At 29.2% G+C, this 18,931-nt stretch overlaps 1 protein-coding gene across 1 annotated transcript; it reads right to left on the bottom strand.

The window, feature by feature from the left end:
- Positions 1-3,526: 3,526 nt before the first annotated feature.
- On the bottom strand, positions 3,527-4,586 carry LOC113873256 (histidine-containing phosphotransfer protein 1-like). The gene is made up of 6 exons (XM_027511304.1): positions 4,524-4,586; positions 4,188-4,318; positions 4,019-4,087; positions 3,870-3,941; positions 3,640-3,712; positions 3,527-3,559 (listed from the first exon to the last, which is right to left on the bottom strand). The coding sequence occupies exons 1-6, from the start codon at positions 4,584-4,586 to the stop codon at positions 3,527-3,529; spliced, it is 441 nt and encodes a 146-aa protein (XP_027367105.1).
- Positions 4,587-18,931: the final 14,345 nt, after the last annotated feature.

Here is an 18,931-nt window from a genome sequence, read left to right as displayed (position 1 = left end):
AGTAAATGATGTCAATATTTGATTTTGATCTGTGGAGCGCAATTAGGTCGAATCATACACATTTTATCTTCCATATATCACTTTAGAAGATGTTGTGTTTTAGCTTTAAACTAAAATATATTAAAATTGACTTCAGTTTTGAATATAAATATATTAAAATTAACTTTAGCTAGTTATACGAAAGTTGATTTAAATTGACTTTATTTTGTGTGTAAAAAGTATAAAAATCTTCAAATAAAGTCGACTTCAATATAATCAATAATTAGAATGTGAAAGATAATCGATTTAAATCGACTTTTTTGAAAGAAAATTGAGAAAAAAAAATTGATTTAAACTGACTTCTATTTCAACTCCATGCAAAAATTTAAAAAAAGTCGATTAAAGTCGGCTTCTGATAGAACAAAGTCAAGACAAAAGTATAAACTTATTCAAAAAACATCATATACATTTTAAATTATTTTATTTATGTTAAAAACCTTTGAATAAATTGCTAAACTATTTAACAATTAGTATTTATCTAACATTATCTTTACCTAAAGCTTTAGTAATATTTTTTAGATATATTTTTCTTTTAATTTCTTTCTATCACATTACTTAACTTATCTCATACATTTTTCTCTTCTTTTAAATTATTTCAAAGACCAATTTAAGTTATTAATAATTTTGTTAAGAACTAAAAAAAATGCACAATTCACTTTTATGTGAACTAATTAAGTGTTAAAAATAAAAGAAAAATGAGAAAAATACAAGAATGTTGGATGGCTTGTACATGAATGAATCTTTAGTCTACATATGTTGCCTAAGCAGGAGACACGTATGTTTGGAGAAATCCTTGGTGCAGCGATTGTGGTTCCATCATATGACCCTTTCATGGATCATTTGAGTCGATCAATTGCCGTTGGCAATACTCAAAGAAAATTGATAAACTTGTTGGAATGTTAAACGAGTACGAACTCAGGAAAGTATCGGTTGACCCTTCAATCATGGAACTCATGCTTTTCCACACACACATAGGATATCTGTCTTTTTGTGACCTTCGATGATCTTCAACCTCTATGTTTGCAATATGTTGAAAGCAAGTCGCAGGTCGAGCAATTTGATTTTTACATTTTGCTGGCAGAAGGAATCGTAATTCTCCATTAGTGTAAGCACTAAGTTTTGAATTAGAAGTTCACTTTTGAACATTTCAGAACACTTCAATAATAGAGCTATTCTATATTCTTCATATACCAAGTACTAGACTTTAAATTACAAGTACAAAGAAGATTGCTGACTTGACATTTTAGGTTGTTGATGATTCGATCGAAGCCCACGTTTAATTCTGTTCATAACACGTGCCTTTTACCACACCAATTAAAAAGTAACCCCTTTATATTTCATTGCGTGGGGCATTGTAGCCTCCTTGCTTTTTCATATGCATGCACCAACAACTTATGTTAATCTTGTAATTTATGATCATATATTAAAAATGCAGACCAAGGCTTGTTAATGTGATCTGAAGGAAAGTAAAATATTTGGTTAACAACTTTAAATCAGAATCTGCCCAGCTGGAATCTCTTCGTCAAATACACTTGCAAAGCATTATTTAATTAGATTAGCACCGCAACTTCCCATTGCATCGGTTTGATTTTTTTCTCAAAACTTCACAAATAATCCACTTATGATAAAATTTTTAAATCTTGAGATTCCTTATCAAAACAGTATAAACCCATGAGCTATTTTGAGAGAAGGAAATTGAACTAGAACTTGAAAAGCTATTGTCATCATGATGTGGAAACAGGACCAAATACATGGAATTTGTTTGGTCATCAGCTAATGTTATTGACCTTCAAACAGTGAAGTTTGTGGCTGTGAAATAAGCTGTTATGCTAAGGTAAAATCTCAAATCTGTCAGTGAAGGTTCAGAAGTGCCTATCTCTAACAAACATTGATTTTTTTCTTTAATAGAAGTATATCAAGTATCATAGATTGTTTATATTTATTCAATTAGCAAACATTTTACAATACTACAAGTTTAAGAAGAACAGAAGTAATTGATTAATGCAATATGGTATTGTGTAACCAACGAGAAAAAAAAGATGGGCTAGTCTGTCATTACTGATTAGAGTGATTAGAGCTTAGCTTGCTTTTGGATCTTGTCTGCAAATGACGTGCTGACCGGGAGACATCTCACCTATCTGGAAGAAGTTGACCTTATAACATATATCCATGCATTGAATGTAGTACATTGTTCAGACCAAACCGTGACTAGAAATGTCGCTCACACCAAATCAACATGTTACCAGCGTGGATTTTCTTCTTTTTCCTAGACTATAAATTCTTATATTCTCCTAGACAGTTTAATACTCATTCTGATTATATTTATGGGATTCTTTTAATTAAACCACATAGATTAAGAAAATTAGTTAATATATGTGTTTTTGAAAATTCAATTGCTGCATTTCAAGCTTACTTTTATTAAACAAGTCAAACTCTATTATCATGTTAATGGTCAAGAAGTTTTAAAGGTTCAATATTTATAAAGGGCAAATATGAAAAGAAAATATAATAAATGCTTCTAAATCTAAATCTTATATTAATTATCACATAAAAATCTTGAAAGGAGTCTTATGAAAAGGTTTGGAGGGAGTGGAAACATTACTTGCATAAACATTCAAGAAGTAGGATTATATTTAAAAGATTATTTGATAAATTCAAATTGATTCTCAATCGTTCAGACTATTACTCTCTCATTACTTCAGAATTTCTCGTTTGTGTCTCTAACGCGCCTATTTCTTTGCTGACAAATTGTGTGATTCTCGAAAAAAACATGCCAACTAGGTGGATTCTAAGAGCAGATGCACGGTCATTGAACGTAAATCTAGGAAACTTTGCAATTTGTAATTGATCAGAGATTCACGTTTTGCACGTTATCAGTACTCATTTTCCCATCGCTAGGATGTGCATTTTGTATGGGGTTATGGACCAAGACTAAGCATATAGCGCTCAAAAAGGTAATGAACTTGAGTATTAACACTGTTAATGTTAAGAAAATTGATGAAATTTCTATTAAGGTACTCTTAAGTTTAAGCATTAAAGTTTGGTGCGTTAAGAAAATAACATCTAGCTATCTATATATGATTGCATATATTAGTAAAGGGAGATTTTGAAGTTACTTAAGAAAATATGCTATTAGCAATTTCATTTTGGTTAGTTTCAAGTTTCTACTGGTTTATGCATTGATTGCAAGAGCGAATACCGCGCTTTTCAATTCGTTGGCAAAGAAGAAGATAGTTAATATTTGCACAGCACAGCCGAGAGATCCAACCTCTATTTTTTATTTAAACATTAGGAGCATGGGTTATTCACATTGCTTTTGGACTAAATATGGATCAACTCTGGCTTAAATGATAAATCCACTGGACAAAATCATACACAAAGTGAAAATACAACATAGAAGTGAGGTTGTTTTGTGTGCAGATTAGACATGATTTCTTCGTAGTGTTTTTTGCAATTGCAAATTGAAATTGTAGCAAAACATCTCTGCCTATCCACCTGCCGCCAAAAGCTTTTGCTCCATCTACAATCAAACAAACGGAAAGATATTGACAGTTTCTCATGATTTTATAGAAAGCATAGACAAAATCCTCATCCACTTACCCTGAATAGTGTTTCAAGCTTGTTTTTCACCAAAGAATACTCACGTTTCACCAGTTGTAAGTTCATAAGACACCTGAAAACCAATCCTTCATTTCGTATCAGAATATGGAGATTTTTCTTTTAAGAAACGAAAAACTATCAAACCACACGAACAAGTACAACACGATATTTTACAAGAATCATAGCCATAGGTATATGTATTTTGATGTGGAATTGTTAAGAAACTTAACCCTTCAACGTTTTGGTCCTCGCATGAGTTTCGGAAGGAAATGCAGATTCTGTGAACTCTCTGTGCTCCAATGCTGCATTTCCCAGTAACTTGATCAAAATTATGATAGTTGTAAAAACAAAAATTGAGAAACTAGTTATGAAGAATTACCTGGAGCTGCTACCCTTCAACTGGTGAACATGAGCATCCAATTTTTTAAAATCAATGCTTTGCTGGCTTCTGTTTGAGATGAATGAATTAACATTAAAATCAAAACATTCCCAAAGATGCATTTTTACTTGGTCTAATAATTTAAAAAAGGTTATTCTTGTTCTCTTACAGTGCTATTGTGAGCTCATTAATAAGCCTCTCTGCATCTTCAAAAAATAGAGTCACCACTTCAACTACAAAATCCGGGTTACTTTCATCTTGAAGTTGCTGAAGCTGGTTAAATTGATCATCTAGAAAGCCCTTTTTAAAGAAAAGAAAGACATCACCAAAGTGAGCAATAGCAAACCAAAGCAGAAAGCACATGAAGTAAATACTACAAGAAACATAGCTTATGAGACTTCCCTTTCTATTTCACAGTGATGTATGATGGCAATTGTATATTACTTCTGATGACCCTTTTAACTATTTCACATAAATCAAGAAATGTAATAGCATGGTGACTTACCTCGTGGAATAGAGAGGCAGTGTAATCAACAATTTGCCTCTGCAGCTGAACCATACCATCCATTATTTGTCTAAAGATGTAACCACCTACTCAATATTTTAGGTACACATTTCTTCTGCTGCAGAGTTTATATAGTGCGAATTTTGTTCTCTATTGGGGCCAACTATCATTTGTGTTTTAAACTCATTATTTTTTTAATATGAAACAGTTTTCAAAGACAGTCACTTATTGTGTTTCTGTTCATTGATTCCCCATCAACCTATCATTTATGGCCAGCTTAACCTCTCCTAGGTTAAATTAATAGGATCAATAGATCTAATCCAAGACTCACGCCACGTACCATTCATTTTTCCATCTTTTTCATTTGGTAATTATTGCCTCCCTCTTTTTTATATATTTTTTTGGTAGATATTACCTTCATGTCTACTTTTTTTTTTTTCTCTTGCATTATTTTCTATTAATGTTATCAACTAGTGCTTTGAAGATGCTAATTAACATTCCCATTTTTTTAAAGCTAGTTTATCTTTTTGAATTCCATCCCTCAACCCAAGTTAGTAATGGCATTTTTTTGGGTCAAAGTCTTGAACACTAAACCTCTCACTTCCCACTACCCTGCAAATTCTTGCAAAAGATAAGCTCAATTTGTTATGTTTTGAACTACCAAACACAAGTAATAAAATGAACCTCACCTACAGATCATTATATGGAAGAGGTAACGTTCAAACACAGTATTTAAAGTAGTTTTATGTTTGGTATATTTTAAAAACAAAATACACAACATGGCATAAAATTTATAATGTAATACAGTTTAATTTTCCTGAAGGGATAATACCAGAAAGAACAAATCAGAAATTATGATAAGTTACAAAAAAGTAAGTCTTTGATATAATTTTTAATATTTTTTAAAGAAATTTCTATTTTTAAAAATTATAATTATGTTTATTCTTTTAAACATTTTAATTCTTTAGAAAAAATTCTTAAAGGAAAACTCAAAAGAATCAAATGGATTATGATAAACTCTAACCTTGACTAACGGTAAACTGGAGGGATTAAGTATGGGGCAACATTCTTTTTTCTTGGCTATACTTCACACTTCATTGTGATTGAAGAGAAGGGAAAAGAAAGTTTAGAAAGGGTATCTTAAGATATTTTTTATGGATTATGTCTTTTCCAAATGACAATGATATGTTCAAAGCAACAGATAGTGAAAATTTAAGTTATCTGTCAATTTTACACTAATTTGGTACGATATAGGATTAGACTACTTGTTATTTCATAGCATATCTGGCGTTATTTGCCTACTCTTAGTGCATCTCTATCCCACGTGTTATTCTGTAGCATATTTAATTTTTTTAATTTTAAATGCACAATTAATGCTTTAACTTTATGTTAATATATTAATTATATTTTTATTTATTATAAATATTAATTTTAAATATATTTATTTAAAATAAAAAAATTCTACTCCCCTTCTTTCTCACTTAAAATGATTCATAAGAAATTCTAAAAGTATGCTTTTGCAAGCCAGAGACTCATTATTTCTCTAAGGTGCTCCTGTTATTGCATTTGTTGTACATTTTGCTGTTGTTGATGTTTGATTGGATGATATATTTCCCCTGAACAGCTGCTTTAGTTTACCATAGAATATGGCACATATGCCCCACAATGAGGTAGGAAAATGTTGCTCTGTTTAATTTAGTCATGACAGCTATGCAAGTTTATAAAATTTTCTTATATTTGTTTTTACCATCAAATTATATTTTTCTTACAAAAGTTTATCAGTTTTTATAAATAAAATCAATAACTGTGTATGAAATTTACCTTTTTTCTACAACCGTGACTTGATACCAATTGAGAGATTCATGGTTAACATAAAAGATATATTTTTATTCAAAATTATCACTAAAATGAATGCATGTTAAACTTAAATTGAGAAGACTCATCTTATTTTATTTTTATGTAGAAGACAGATTTAGTTTGAGTATAAAAAAAATTAAGCAATTTGATGGGTAGAACAATTTGGATGAAAAGGTGGGATCCGGAACCTCTCATGTTTACGCGGGAACATGACCCTCATGTTCAAATTCGCTTAAGCAAATTTTGAACGGCTTAAGCAAATTTTGAATGGCTTAAGCGAATTTAAAATGGCTTAAGCAAATTATGTAAAAAAAAAAGTAAATTATGTAAAAACTAACAGCATGTTATCAAAGGATAAAATTTTACAAAATTTATTATCAAAGTCAATTCTACTCATCCAGAAACATTTAACTGTAACAATAAAACATGAATAAAAACTCCATTTTATTCCATTCCATTAATAGTATACAATTATTCACAATGAAATTTACCAAAAAAAATTTATTAATACATAGACAAGTAAAAAATAAAAGAAGCTGAGGCATTTTATTCCATTCCATTCATATCAAATATCATCCGGGAATAAATGGGAGAGGATGAGGATAACGCTGCTGCTGCAGCGTTATCCTCATCCTCTCCCATTTATTCCCGGATGATATTTGATATGAATGGAATGGAATAAAATGTCTCAGCTTCTTCGTTATCTTCATCCTCTCCCATTTATTCCCGGATGATATTTGATATGAATGGAATGGAATACAATGCCTCAACTTCTTTTATTTTTTACTTGTCTATGTATTAATAAATTTTTTTTTGGTAAATTTCATTATGAATAATTGTATACCATTAATGGAATGGAATAAAATGGAGTTTTTATTCATGTTTTATTGTTACAGTTAAATGTTTCTGGATGAGTAGAATTGACTTTGATAATAAATTTTGTAAAATTTTATCCTTTGATAACATGCTGTTAGTTTTTACATAATTTACCTTTTTTTTTACATAATTCGCTTAAGCCATTTTAAATTCGTTTAAACCGTTTAAAATTCACTTAAGCGAATTTGAATATGAGAGTCATGTTCCCGCGTAAACATGAGGGGATACGGATCCGAAAAGGTGAGATTTCAATGACATCATTTGATAGGTAAAAAAAAATATAAAAAAGAGTTACAGCTGAATTAATGTGTGTTGGGGCTGAAGCAGAGTAGTGAGTAGGGGGCAATATTTGAAGAGTGCATCTGCATCAATAACCTGTCTCTTTAAGCACCCAACTCCTGGGGTCGCTTATTCTCTTTTCAAGCTCCTATGGTTGTTGCTAGGAGAACCATTATTCCTTTTTGGCTTTTCTTCTTCCTACTCAAATTTTGTTTTATATTTTCATCACTTTTATATTATATATATAAAAGAAACAATAAAGTCTCTAACGACTAACATTCATAAATCATTAAATAAAAATAAGTCAATATAAAAAGAAAAACCATTAAAAATAAAATAAAATAAACAAACATTTTAACTACGAACTATCAATTTCTAAATTGATTTGAAATTAACCTACAAAATTATTTATTATTTTAACAATTTATTAACTAATGTTCTTAAGCATTGATAAAATGAATGTCATTACATTAAAATTAAATATTTTTCAATTAAAATAAAAAATAAATCTTATTTTTAAAAAAAATTAATAACTATAACTAAATGATTCTTAACCCTCCTTTAAATATGTGAAAAAAGTATATGAAATAACAATAAGACATAAAGCTTGCTTCTAAAAACTTCACTCCAAAAAAGATAATGATTATAAAAAAATATTTTTCTATCTCTCAAATAATTCTTTTAGAATAATAATGATACTGGTAAGTCATCTAGATGTTCATTAGATAAATATTAAGATTGTGTTTCTAAATAGCTGATATTGGAAAAATAATTTATAATGACTCAGTCTATATGTAAACTAAAGAAATTTATTTATAATTTCATACAAGTTTTTCATTAATAGTATCATAAGTTCTATCAAGTTATTACTTCGTATAGTTTTAAGATAAACATAGCTGATAATTGTATCCACTATAAGTTTAGTGAAAATAAATATATATTCTTAGTGTTATATGTTAATAATATATTACTTGTTAGCAGTGATATAAACTTATGGCATGAAATTAAAAGATTTCTAACAAAAGATTTTTTATAAAATTTTGAAATAAAAAATTTTAGTAAAATTTTTTTGTATTAAATATTAAAATATTAAGAGATTTTTTTCATAATATCTTAAAACTATCCTAAAAGAGCTATATCGATAAAATTTTAGATAAATTTGACATAAAAGATAGTAAGCAACGAGATATTTATGTAGTTAAAAGAATATAAATTTAGTTTCAAACAGTATAAAAAAATGACATTCAAACAAATGAGATATAAAATATTCCATATACATGTTCTGTGAAAAGTCTTATGTACACTCAAATATCTAAATATGTGAGAAAAGTATATGAAACAACAGTGATAAATGAATATTCTTTTAATTTTACTTTTGCATTTTTATTAAGTAAGTAATATAAGAAAATATTGCTGACATATGCGATGTTATTTTACGAGCTAAATGGCATGCAAAAACAGGGGAACAAGTAAGACAACAGTCACGCGTTTGTTCCCTCCGAAAAATAATGATAACGTGAAAGTTGTAAAATCATTTATAAGAAAACGTGTTTTTATTCTGAAAGGAAGAGTGGGTTGATGGATGAAAAATCACCAATCATAGATAGTTAGAATAATCCCATAAGTTGGAATTCTTGTCAGTTTCAGTTTATACATTTATTCAATTGTTCCACTTTCATTACACACTCCATTCTCGTGCCTTCTCTCACCTTATTAGGTTGCCTTCGTTTAGGATAAAGTAAAATTAATTTTGAACTGTATATATATACACACACACACACAAAAATATATGGTTCTATTTCAAAATGTGAAAATTATTTTTTAAATTTTAAAATAAATAAAATTTGACTTGGTGTGACTCAAGGAAATTTAATATTCTCTATTCATACCTCTAAATTACTCATGCTCTATTGTCTAAATTGTGCTAAAGTTCACTTTGCTTTCCAAATACATAGCATGGGTTGGCACACAATGTTTCATATATTTTCATCGCAGAAAATCATAGCTAGGGTTATGCTTGTTGACATAAGATACCCATAATCTTTCGTGATCATGCTACACTAACATGTTACATGTTCTTCTTCCTATACCTTAAATGTGTATTATTTGCATTCGAGTCTTGTATAATTAACAGAAATGTCATCATGCGAAACATTCTTTTTAATATTTTATTACTTATTTTGTAGGGATCACAGAAAAAAAACTAAATCACAAATTATTACTTTTTTAAACCTTAGCATAAATTTAAAGGGACATGAAAGGTAAGTAGCATGATTCAAACGCTGATACATGCAAAAATCACAATCCTGTCTATCTCTTGTCTTTCCCTTAGTAGTCTGGAAGGGGAGGGTAAATTTTTTTATTTTAAATAAATATATTAAAATAATATTTTTAAAAAATAAAAGATATAAATTGATATATCAACATAAATTTAACAAATTAATCATGCATTTATCATTATAAATGGCATATATTTTCTTAATTTAAAAGTAAAAATATGTTTTCTCTTCTCTTAATTTCCAAAAATTCTTTTAAAGATGTCCAAAGACTTTGTTTGAGAGTTTAGAAGAAGTGAATGGAGAAAAAAGGAGAGTTAATACAAAACTTTCTAAATTTTAAAAACTTAAAAATATAGGATTAAGAATATTTTTGAAGATTTATAAGCATTCTCCTCCTCATCTAAAATCTCCTAATCAAAGATAATCATCACATAAGATACAATCTTCTACAGTTTTGACATGCAGTACATTTTTGCTTAAATAAAAATTATCTCTCTATAGATCTTTTCCTTCACTTTCTTTTCCGTTAAAAACTAACTCTTAAATAAAGTTTTAAAAATTATGTAAAAAAAATCTACATTATTTTGAATTTATTTTCATTATTCAAGCACCAGAAAATCAAAATTATACGTAACATAATCTTATATAATATTTTTATATAAATACATTTCGAAGATACATCATAAAATTGAAGTAAAAAAGCTTATTGTGTGATTTGATGCAGCATGGAGGTTAGTATGAATGTAGTGCATCCTGATTTAAAGGAGGGCACGAGCGAGTGACAATGACCCATGTAGCACACAAATCTGTGCAGTGGTGATTGAGGAGAGGCAGAGAGAAGGGTTGGGTTGGGTCCCCTGTTGAGGTAGCCGAAAGTGGGTTTGGCAATGGCACATCACAAACAGAGTCTATAATTGGAGATTGAAAACTGGGAAGGGACCACTCTTATTTGTCTTTGAGCTTTTGATATTGAAGCATCCACTGTAGAGCCATTATTTGCTATATTTCATGCACCTTCCCACCACTGCATTGCCAAAAGAGTACAAAGGTGTAGGATGTCTCACCATCCAAATTCAATTATTAATAAAACTACTTTCCCCCTTCTTCTTCCCTTCCCTTCCCCTCCCCTTCAATAATGCTACTCCTATACTCTACTTTTAACCGTAAGTCTTAGAAACAAGAGATCAAAACACTATGCACTAGTGAGTTGCAATCATATATTTTTTTTTGCTTTATTTTTTGCCTCTCATTTAATAAATACAAATTCAAAACACACTAAAATATATTAAGAATTATACTGAAGTGTATTATCATATAATTTTTATTTATTTATTACAATCATTTCATTTTTCATTTTCAATTTTGAACCAATTATCGAGAGGCAGCGCCCCCAGAATGGTTCATTATTCCTATAAGGAAACTTCGGAACACAGTGTAACATATTTTTAGTTAAAATTTATTAAAAATGATAAAAATATAAAGAAAAACCATTAAATTAAGAATAAGATTCATATGTTCTTTTATAAAATATAATTAATGATAAGAAAAAGTATTTAAAAGAGAATAATTCAAACATTTATCTTTCCTTCAAGCAATTTGGAGAATAGCAGATCTTAAATGAGTTGATATATGACTGACGCGTGGCTAAATGTATTGCCTGAGTTGTTGGATACCCCACACCACACCACACATTAACCTTATCAACACCTTACACAACACCAACTGTGCTAGATTGCTGTATGGGTAATAATTATCTATATTTTCTAATTTGAAACTCAATTACACTATCATTCTCTCTCTTTCCTTGCTTTGAAGGAAAATGTGGCTTATTCCACTGTAACAGTGTTCCCTGCAATGTTGGGATGTGTTGGATTGCATCTAGGCCATAATTTCTAATATTTTTTCTTTAATCATTGTTCATATTAGAAATTGTTTATTGCTTGCACGTACGTAAACATTACATCTTACAAATCTTTTAAATAATTATTTATTCTATTTTTTATCGGTTCATTTTTTAAAAATAATATTGATACAATTAATGTTCTCATAACTTTTATTGAGTTTGGTTTGATTTATTAAAATGTTGCACTTTCACTAAACATAAAAAATGATTCATCATAGATAACTAAAAATATTAGTATTTTTAAAATATTTAAATTATTTTTAATTTTAATCTTTTTAGATATATTTTTATTTTTAGTCCCTTTTTTTTATAAATTTTTATTTTTAATCATTAATGTTGATTTAGTCTTGTATCAAATTTTTATTTGACATGTAAGTGTTAGAAACTAAAAATAAAAATATTAAAAAAATAAAGATTAAAACACAAAAAATTGTTTCAAGGGACTAAAAAAAATGGTAAAATGTGAAGAACAAATACATATTTAAGACTTTTAAAAATTAAGTAATTAATTATATAAATTATTAGTTTAAACTGTTTAAACTAAAATTAAGTCTTTTTTTTTTAATTTTTAGTCTGGATGAATCGTCAAAGAAATTATTTGAATCATTAAAAGGGATACTTATAAATATTTCTTTTATCAAAAATGCTATTCCAACACTTAAATAAGGTGTCGGGGTATTGATGGAAAGACTGTTATTGGCCTTTATAAAAATATAAGTGAATTAAATGTAATACTAGGCTAAACTAACCTATGTTGTCTCCTGTGAATTATTGAGTGAGTGACTAAATATCAAATATATGGTGTGCATTGTATTTAGAAAATAGGTGTTTGGTTGTGATTTTAAATCCTTAATCATTCAAGATAGAAATACGAGATTATATTAATCCCTAGTTCATCCACAATTGGTTTAATCATTAGTTAATCAAGAATTAGACATTAATTCCCTCACAGACTTGAATTAATTGGAACAAGTGTCAATTAATTCTTGAATTCTCATGTAAGATTAAACAAATTACATGAACTCCAATCTCTAGTCCTTGAAATTAAGTAAACCTAAAACCTAATTCAGAATTAAGCAAACTAAATTATGAATCCCTTGTTAAGAAAAGAACTTGGATTGAATTAAGAAAACAACTCTTGTTCAATCCTAACTTAGATTTCAAGAGATTAGGAAAAATAAAGTCTATGCAAGAGAAAATTTGTATTAACAATCAAACCCAAACTTCAAGAACCTTTGTGAACCATACTAGGAATTAATCCTCAAAATTTAGCCTTCCATAAAGATAGAATCCAACATTACAAGCATTTGATGTTCAAAAAACCAACAAAACAAGGTGAGAAAAGGAAAAGAAATGAAAACCCTAAAATGAAGCTCTTGGGTAGTCGTCCAAAACTTCTATCCTAATCCTATGAAAGTGGAGAAATGAAAAATTACAAGAAATGGCAAAAAATCTCTATCCTAAAAGTGAAAATCTATTTATAGTAAAGGTAACGCTTTCTGCAGTAATCACTTCGGCTATTGAAAGTGTTTACACACAGCTCCATGTATTTTTTTCTTCTTTGTAGTGTTCGTAACTACTATGACTAGTGAAAGTAAACACGCGCAGCTTCGTTTCTCTAAATTGGCTCTGAAGTGATTACTTTTAGTGTTGGGCATAATTACTTTCACTTGAATCTTGGAAAATCTTGTTAGAGTGATTACTTTGGGTGCTGGAAGTAAGTATTTTCACCCAATTTTCTCTCAAGAGTTTAAATCCCATGAATTTTGTCCAAAAATTCATGCACAATTATTCTAGTGAGCAAAATTGCAAAAGATAATTATAAAATTAATGTAAATTGAACCTAAAACAAGAAAATTGAAATAAATGACATAATTGACATTTTTATGGTATTTATATTTTCTAACTCCATTTTTCCATTAAAAATCTATAAAAAAGATAAGTAAAATATTAACAAAATGTGGATTCATCAAGTATAGACATTGTATCCCTACTTTACTAAAATAACCAGTTGGACAAATCTAATTATAGACACTAATACAGGATATCAAACTTTATAAAAAACCTTTTCTTCTCCTGTCCACTCTTTCTTCTTCGTTACTCTCTCCCATCCTTCTTTTCTCCCTTTCTACTCCTTACTCTTTGTGTTATGAATGCAGGATGGTAAACCTCACAAAAAAAAAAATTCTTCTCTCCTGCCTACTCCTTCTTCTTCGTTACTCTCTTGCACCATCATGTTCTTCTCTCCTACCCACTACTTCCTCTTCACTTACGCTCTAACTCTCGCACCATCCTAAGACTTCTATCAAAGCTCGTCCACCACAAATCCATTTCTCCCAACACTATTTAATGAAAATATCTTTGATATTGATAAGCATGATTATAGTGATGAAAGTAATGGTGATCTAAAAATTTTGCATAGTGTTAAGATCCCTGAATAGTCAAAGAAGCACACTAAGAAGAAATATGAAAAGGTCTGTTTTGAAGAAAAAATAAATATATTTACGAAGGTTTGCATTGAAGATAGCACAAGAAATCTAGGAACGTTTGCACTGAATAAAAGAAGAAGAAATCTGGCAAGGTATGTATTCATCAAACTTGTTTTCCTTTATGATTCATATTGAGGTTTTATGTTTGATAGTTTAATTGGAATACATGTATGCAAGCTATATTCCTTAGTCAATGCTCACCAAATCATTTACAAACAATTTGTAAGATGTTGACATAAGAACAACAAGACACAGTCATACATATGGAGTTTGGAGGACTTCTCCATGTGAAATGTACAAGACTTGATAGAAGGGTGTGTGCTTAACATTGGTAAAGTACTTTGATTTACATCAATTATGCATATATACTAAGGGAGAGGAGATTCGAGTTAGTTATCACGCGATGTAGGCAAAGTGTTTGGCCTATCATAAGGTGGTATTTCAATTGTCCATATTGCATAAGTTAATTAGCATGGGACTCATTAGTATATTTGTCAAGTTTAAATATATGTGTTTGTCTCATATCATGATTTTGCTTTATTTCATGAGTTTTATAAATATTCTTAACTATTAGTTGTCAATTAATTTTTTTACTTGGGAACTGAAAATTCTAATATTTTGGATGAAAATAGGATTGAACATTCTAGAATGTGCCACAGCGGATCAAAGGGCAATGTTGAGTGAATTTGATGGAATAACAGATGTCCAACTAAGTTAGATTATTGGTAAAGGTAAAGTCGATGACTAATTTAGAATAGCATTTATCTTGTATGTGTTGTCATGTTTTTTGTGCCAAACTTTAAAGATGGCACCGTGTGCAAAGTTGTTCAGATCTATTATTGATATACAAAACATAAAAAAGTACAATTGGAGCTTATTTATTTTTAAATGGCTAGTAAGGCACTTGAAATCATATAAGGCCAGACAGTACAAGAGTAAGACAACAGGGATAGAAGGTTATATCTTTTTCCTCAAGGTATGGTAACTTATTTGTTATAGTTTAGCAAATGTTAACTATGTAATTGTTAATTCTAATACTTGACTCTCGTTGACTAAGTTTCCTTTTCTATTGTGCTATATAATTTAATTTTAGGATTGCTACAGGTTTTGTATTTTCATAAATGTTCACTTAGCATTACCTCATCGAACAAAGAATGTCCACTAATTCAATATTTGGGATGATGACATAGTAGACAAATAAAGTCGGGAAAAGAAGAATAATGTGCTGGTAAATTCTATTGATCTAATTTGAAGATACCAATTTGTGTTTATATTACTCTAATAGTAACCAAATTTGAAAATAGTTGATATGAAGACTTAAATTATTTATAATTCATGATAATTTTTTTTTTATCTTCAATAGGGCCTATTGTACCATAAAAACAATTAAGCTAATTTTGTTGACACAGTGTGGTTGAAAGAGAATTTTGAAACTGAGGTATAGTAAATGTTGTTTGGATTTATAAGATTATTTCTTTTTCTGTTGTTTACATTATTGTGTTGTGGTGCTTCTTCGTTGTCCAAATAATTCATATGTGATTAAATATGTAAATGTAGTTGTTTTGAAACTTGGTTGCAAAGAGTATTAAGATGTATAAGGCATAAGAAGAAGCTACTCTAGCTAGTAATTGTCTTATGTTATCTTCATCCACAAGGATGAATGCTTCCAAAGAAAAGAAAATGAGAAATACTGAATAGGAGATTTTAAGCTTTAAAATGGAAATTCCAAGTTTAAAAAACTCTAATCGCAGAAAGGATAAAGATGAAGATATAGACGAAGGTGATGGAAGACTTACTTATGGTCCTATTCTCTTTACCAATGAAAGGCATGGTCAAACAAAGACACTCAATGCCTTATATGAGTATTGCATTAGGAAGTCAAGACCACTAGAATCAAAATAAGAGTGTAGATTTATATGTCTGTATTTTATAAATTTTTGTAATATAATTTACTTGTGTACAACTAGTGAAACATAATATATTTTATAATTGACTAACAATTTGTCCTTTATGATTTAGAGTGCTAGTTTCAATGTGTAGATACTATTTGAATTGTGTTGACATAATAACTATGGGACATAGATACAAACTTTGTAACAATGTATAGTGCACCATACATATTAGGCATACTTGTGTCAATATGAACCTTGTTGTAACACACTGTCTTAACATGCTTAGGTTGTTAGTTTGGCTAGTTCAGTCTTCAATGACATAAAGATTGTCCCAAGTTTAAAGTCTCGTTACTGTTTATCTTCATACTTCACGGTGATTGCAACTTCTTTTATATTATTTTACATCAATATTTAATAAATTTAATGTTATTCATTTGTCTAACTACATGATTGTGTAAAAGTTGATCTAAATAATTTCATAAAGGATAAGCATTTTTCATGGCGCGAGTTACCCTTCTTTTTTCCTGCTAATCAGAGAAGTGTTGTCACCTGTAGTTTGGTATTTAATTTCAAACAATGTATCAAATATTTCTAAAAAATATTGTAAAAGACTATTGCAATCCTTCTTTTGTTGTAGATATTTGCACCAATCTTGTATGGAAAGCATTGGTGGTGCTATATGGTGGACTGAAGATGAAGTTATACATGTTAGATTATTTGTACTTTAGTCACATCGGTAAGATGACATTTTTGGTAAGTTGATAGTATGGAAGAATTGACTTATTAACTAGTGACATTATTTGCTTATTTTCAGTAGGTGCATGTTAAAGCTTAATAATATTTGAATAATGTAAGTCAAACGATTTGAAGAGATATTAACATTGATTGATCAGAACTTGGCCATTACTAATGCCCAACTACAAATTGAGTATCCAAGTATCTCCAGACAACATAATGGGTGAGTTTGTTTTCATTTTTCATATATATGAATGTTGTTTTGAATTTACTCATTATTGTTTATCTTTTCAATATAAATTGATACTGAATGGATACTTTACTATTTTTTATACAATTATGATTGTGGTGTGCACACCATTAAATACATGGAGATGTGGGATGGTGATGCAACCTATAAAGGTGATTATACTATGCCTACATGGAATAAGGTGCGTAAATTGTTGTCTTGTTTTTTTATCGAATTAACATTAATTGCTCTAAATGAAAATGTATAATGCCTATAGGATGAGGTTGCTAGCATTCTTGAGGATTTGTTAGTAAACGGGGTGTTGGATGTCAGAAATCAAGAAAGAGAACTTGTGTGCGAAGCAGTTAAAGTTGATGAGGTGTTATTAACTCCTTCTCCATCTGTTCTTACTAGTCTATGCTATGAAAGGTTATCTTTTCCTCTGGTTGAAGCCCGCGAATAGGTTCGTGTATATGTACACTAATAAATTGTGTTGATAAGACTAACTTCATGAATGTTTCTTTAACCACTTACTATTGATTGTTGATGTTAACAGGTGTTGGTGAAAAAGTAAATGGAATTGAATGCCAAGCAACTAACAAGAAAAGCTACGGACATATGATGAATCTATATTTTGTTAATATTTCACTTATTTATTCAATAGATTTTTAATAGAAAAATGAAGTTAGAAAATGTAAATACCATAAAAATGTCATTTCTGTTATTAATTTTAATTTTCTTAATTTAGTTCAATTTACATAGTTTTATGATCATCTTTTGTAAATATGCTTATTAGAATAAGTGTGCAGAAAATTCTAGACAATGATCTATGGAATTTGAGCTTTTAAGAGAAAACTGGGTGGAAGTAATCACTTCCAACACTCAATTGTTTCAGTAAGCACTTCCCAAATGTTAGGTTCTAAGTTTGCTTAATTCTAAGAACTAGAAATTGGAGATTATGTAATTTGCTTAATCTTGCATAAGAATTTAGGGTTAATTGATGTTTATTCCAATTAATTCAATTCTGTGAGGGGATTAGTAACTAATTCTTGATTGATTAATGATTGAACTAATATGAATGAGGCCAATGAAAATAACATAGACTTTATGTTAGGCCTTTGGTTATGTGTTATGGGTGAGCTTAAGGGAGAGTGACTTACAAAAAACTTTTGAGCTTAAATGGTGGTGTTGAGAGAAATAGATTTGTGGTAGACGAGCTTTGATAGGAGTCTTAAGATGGTGCAAGAGTCATAGCGTAAAGCAAAAAAAAAAAGAGTGGGTGGGAGAGAAGAATATGATAGTACAAGAGAGTAATAGAGAAGGAGGAGTGGGCAGGAGAGATATTTTTTTTTTTTTTTGAGGTTTGCTATCCTGAATTTGTAATGCAAAGAGGAAGGAGTGGAAAGGGAGAGAAGAACATGATGGTGCAAGAAAATAACAAAAAAGAAGAAAGAGTGGGTGGGAAAAGATTTTTTTCTTTTTTTGTGAAGTTAGATATCTTATATTAGTGTCTATAATTGAATTTGTACAACTGGTTATTTAAATAAAGTAGAAATATGTGCCTATACTCCAACACTTTATTTGGGTGTTGGAATAACATTTCTGTTTCTTTAATAATTTCACTATATTTTTTAAATACATGTATACAGAAAAACAAAAGATATAGAAATAATAAAATATAACATTACATACAGTGTTAAGATTGTAGAGTTTAAATAACTGAATTACTTATAAAACAACAAACTATAAGTAGCAAAATATAGGATATGTTTGTTTTATATTTATACTATATTTAGAAAAAAAATTAAAAATTCTTTTTAAAAGAGAAATCAAACATATCCATAGTATCTTATTATCGGGTACCTCTCG

The sequence above is a fragment of the Abrus precatorius genome, unplaced genomic scaffold (genome assembly GCF_003935025.1).
Source record: "Abrus precatorius isolate BTA unplaced genomic scaffold, Abrus_2018 Scaffold7, whole genome shotgun sequence".
NCBI classification, from domain to species: Eukaryota; Viridiplantae; Streptophyta; class Magnoliopsida; order Fabales; family Fabaceae; genus Abrus; species Abrus precatorius.
This window is presented reverse-complemented; position numbering and strand designations above follow the sequence as displayed.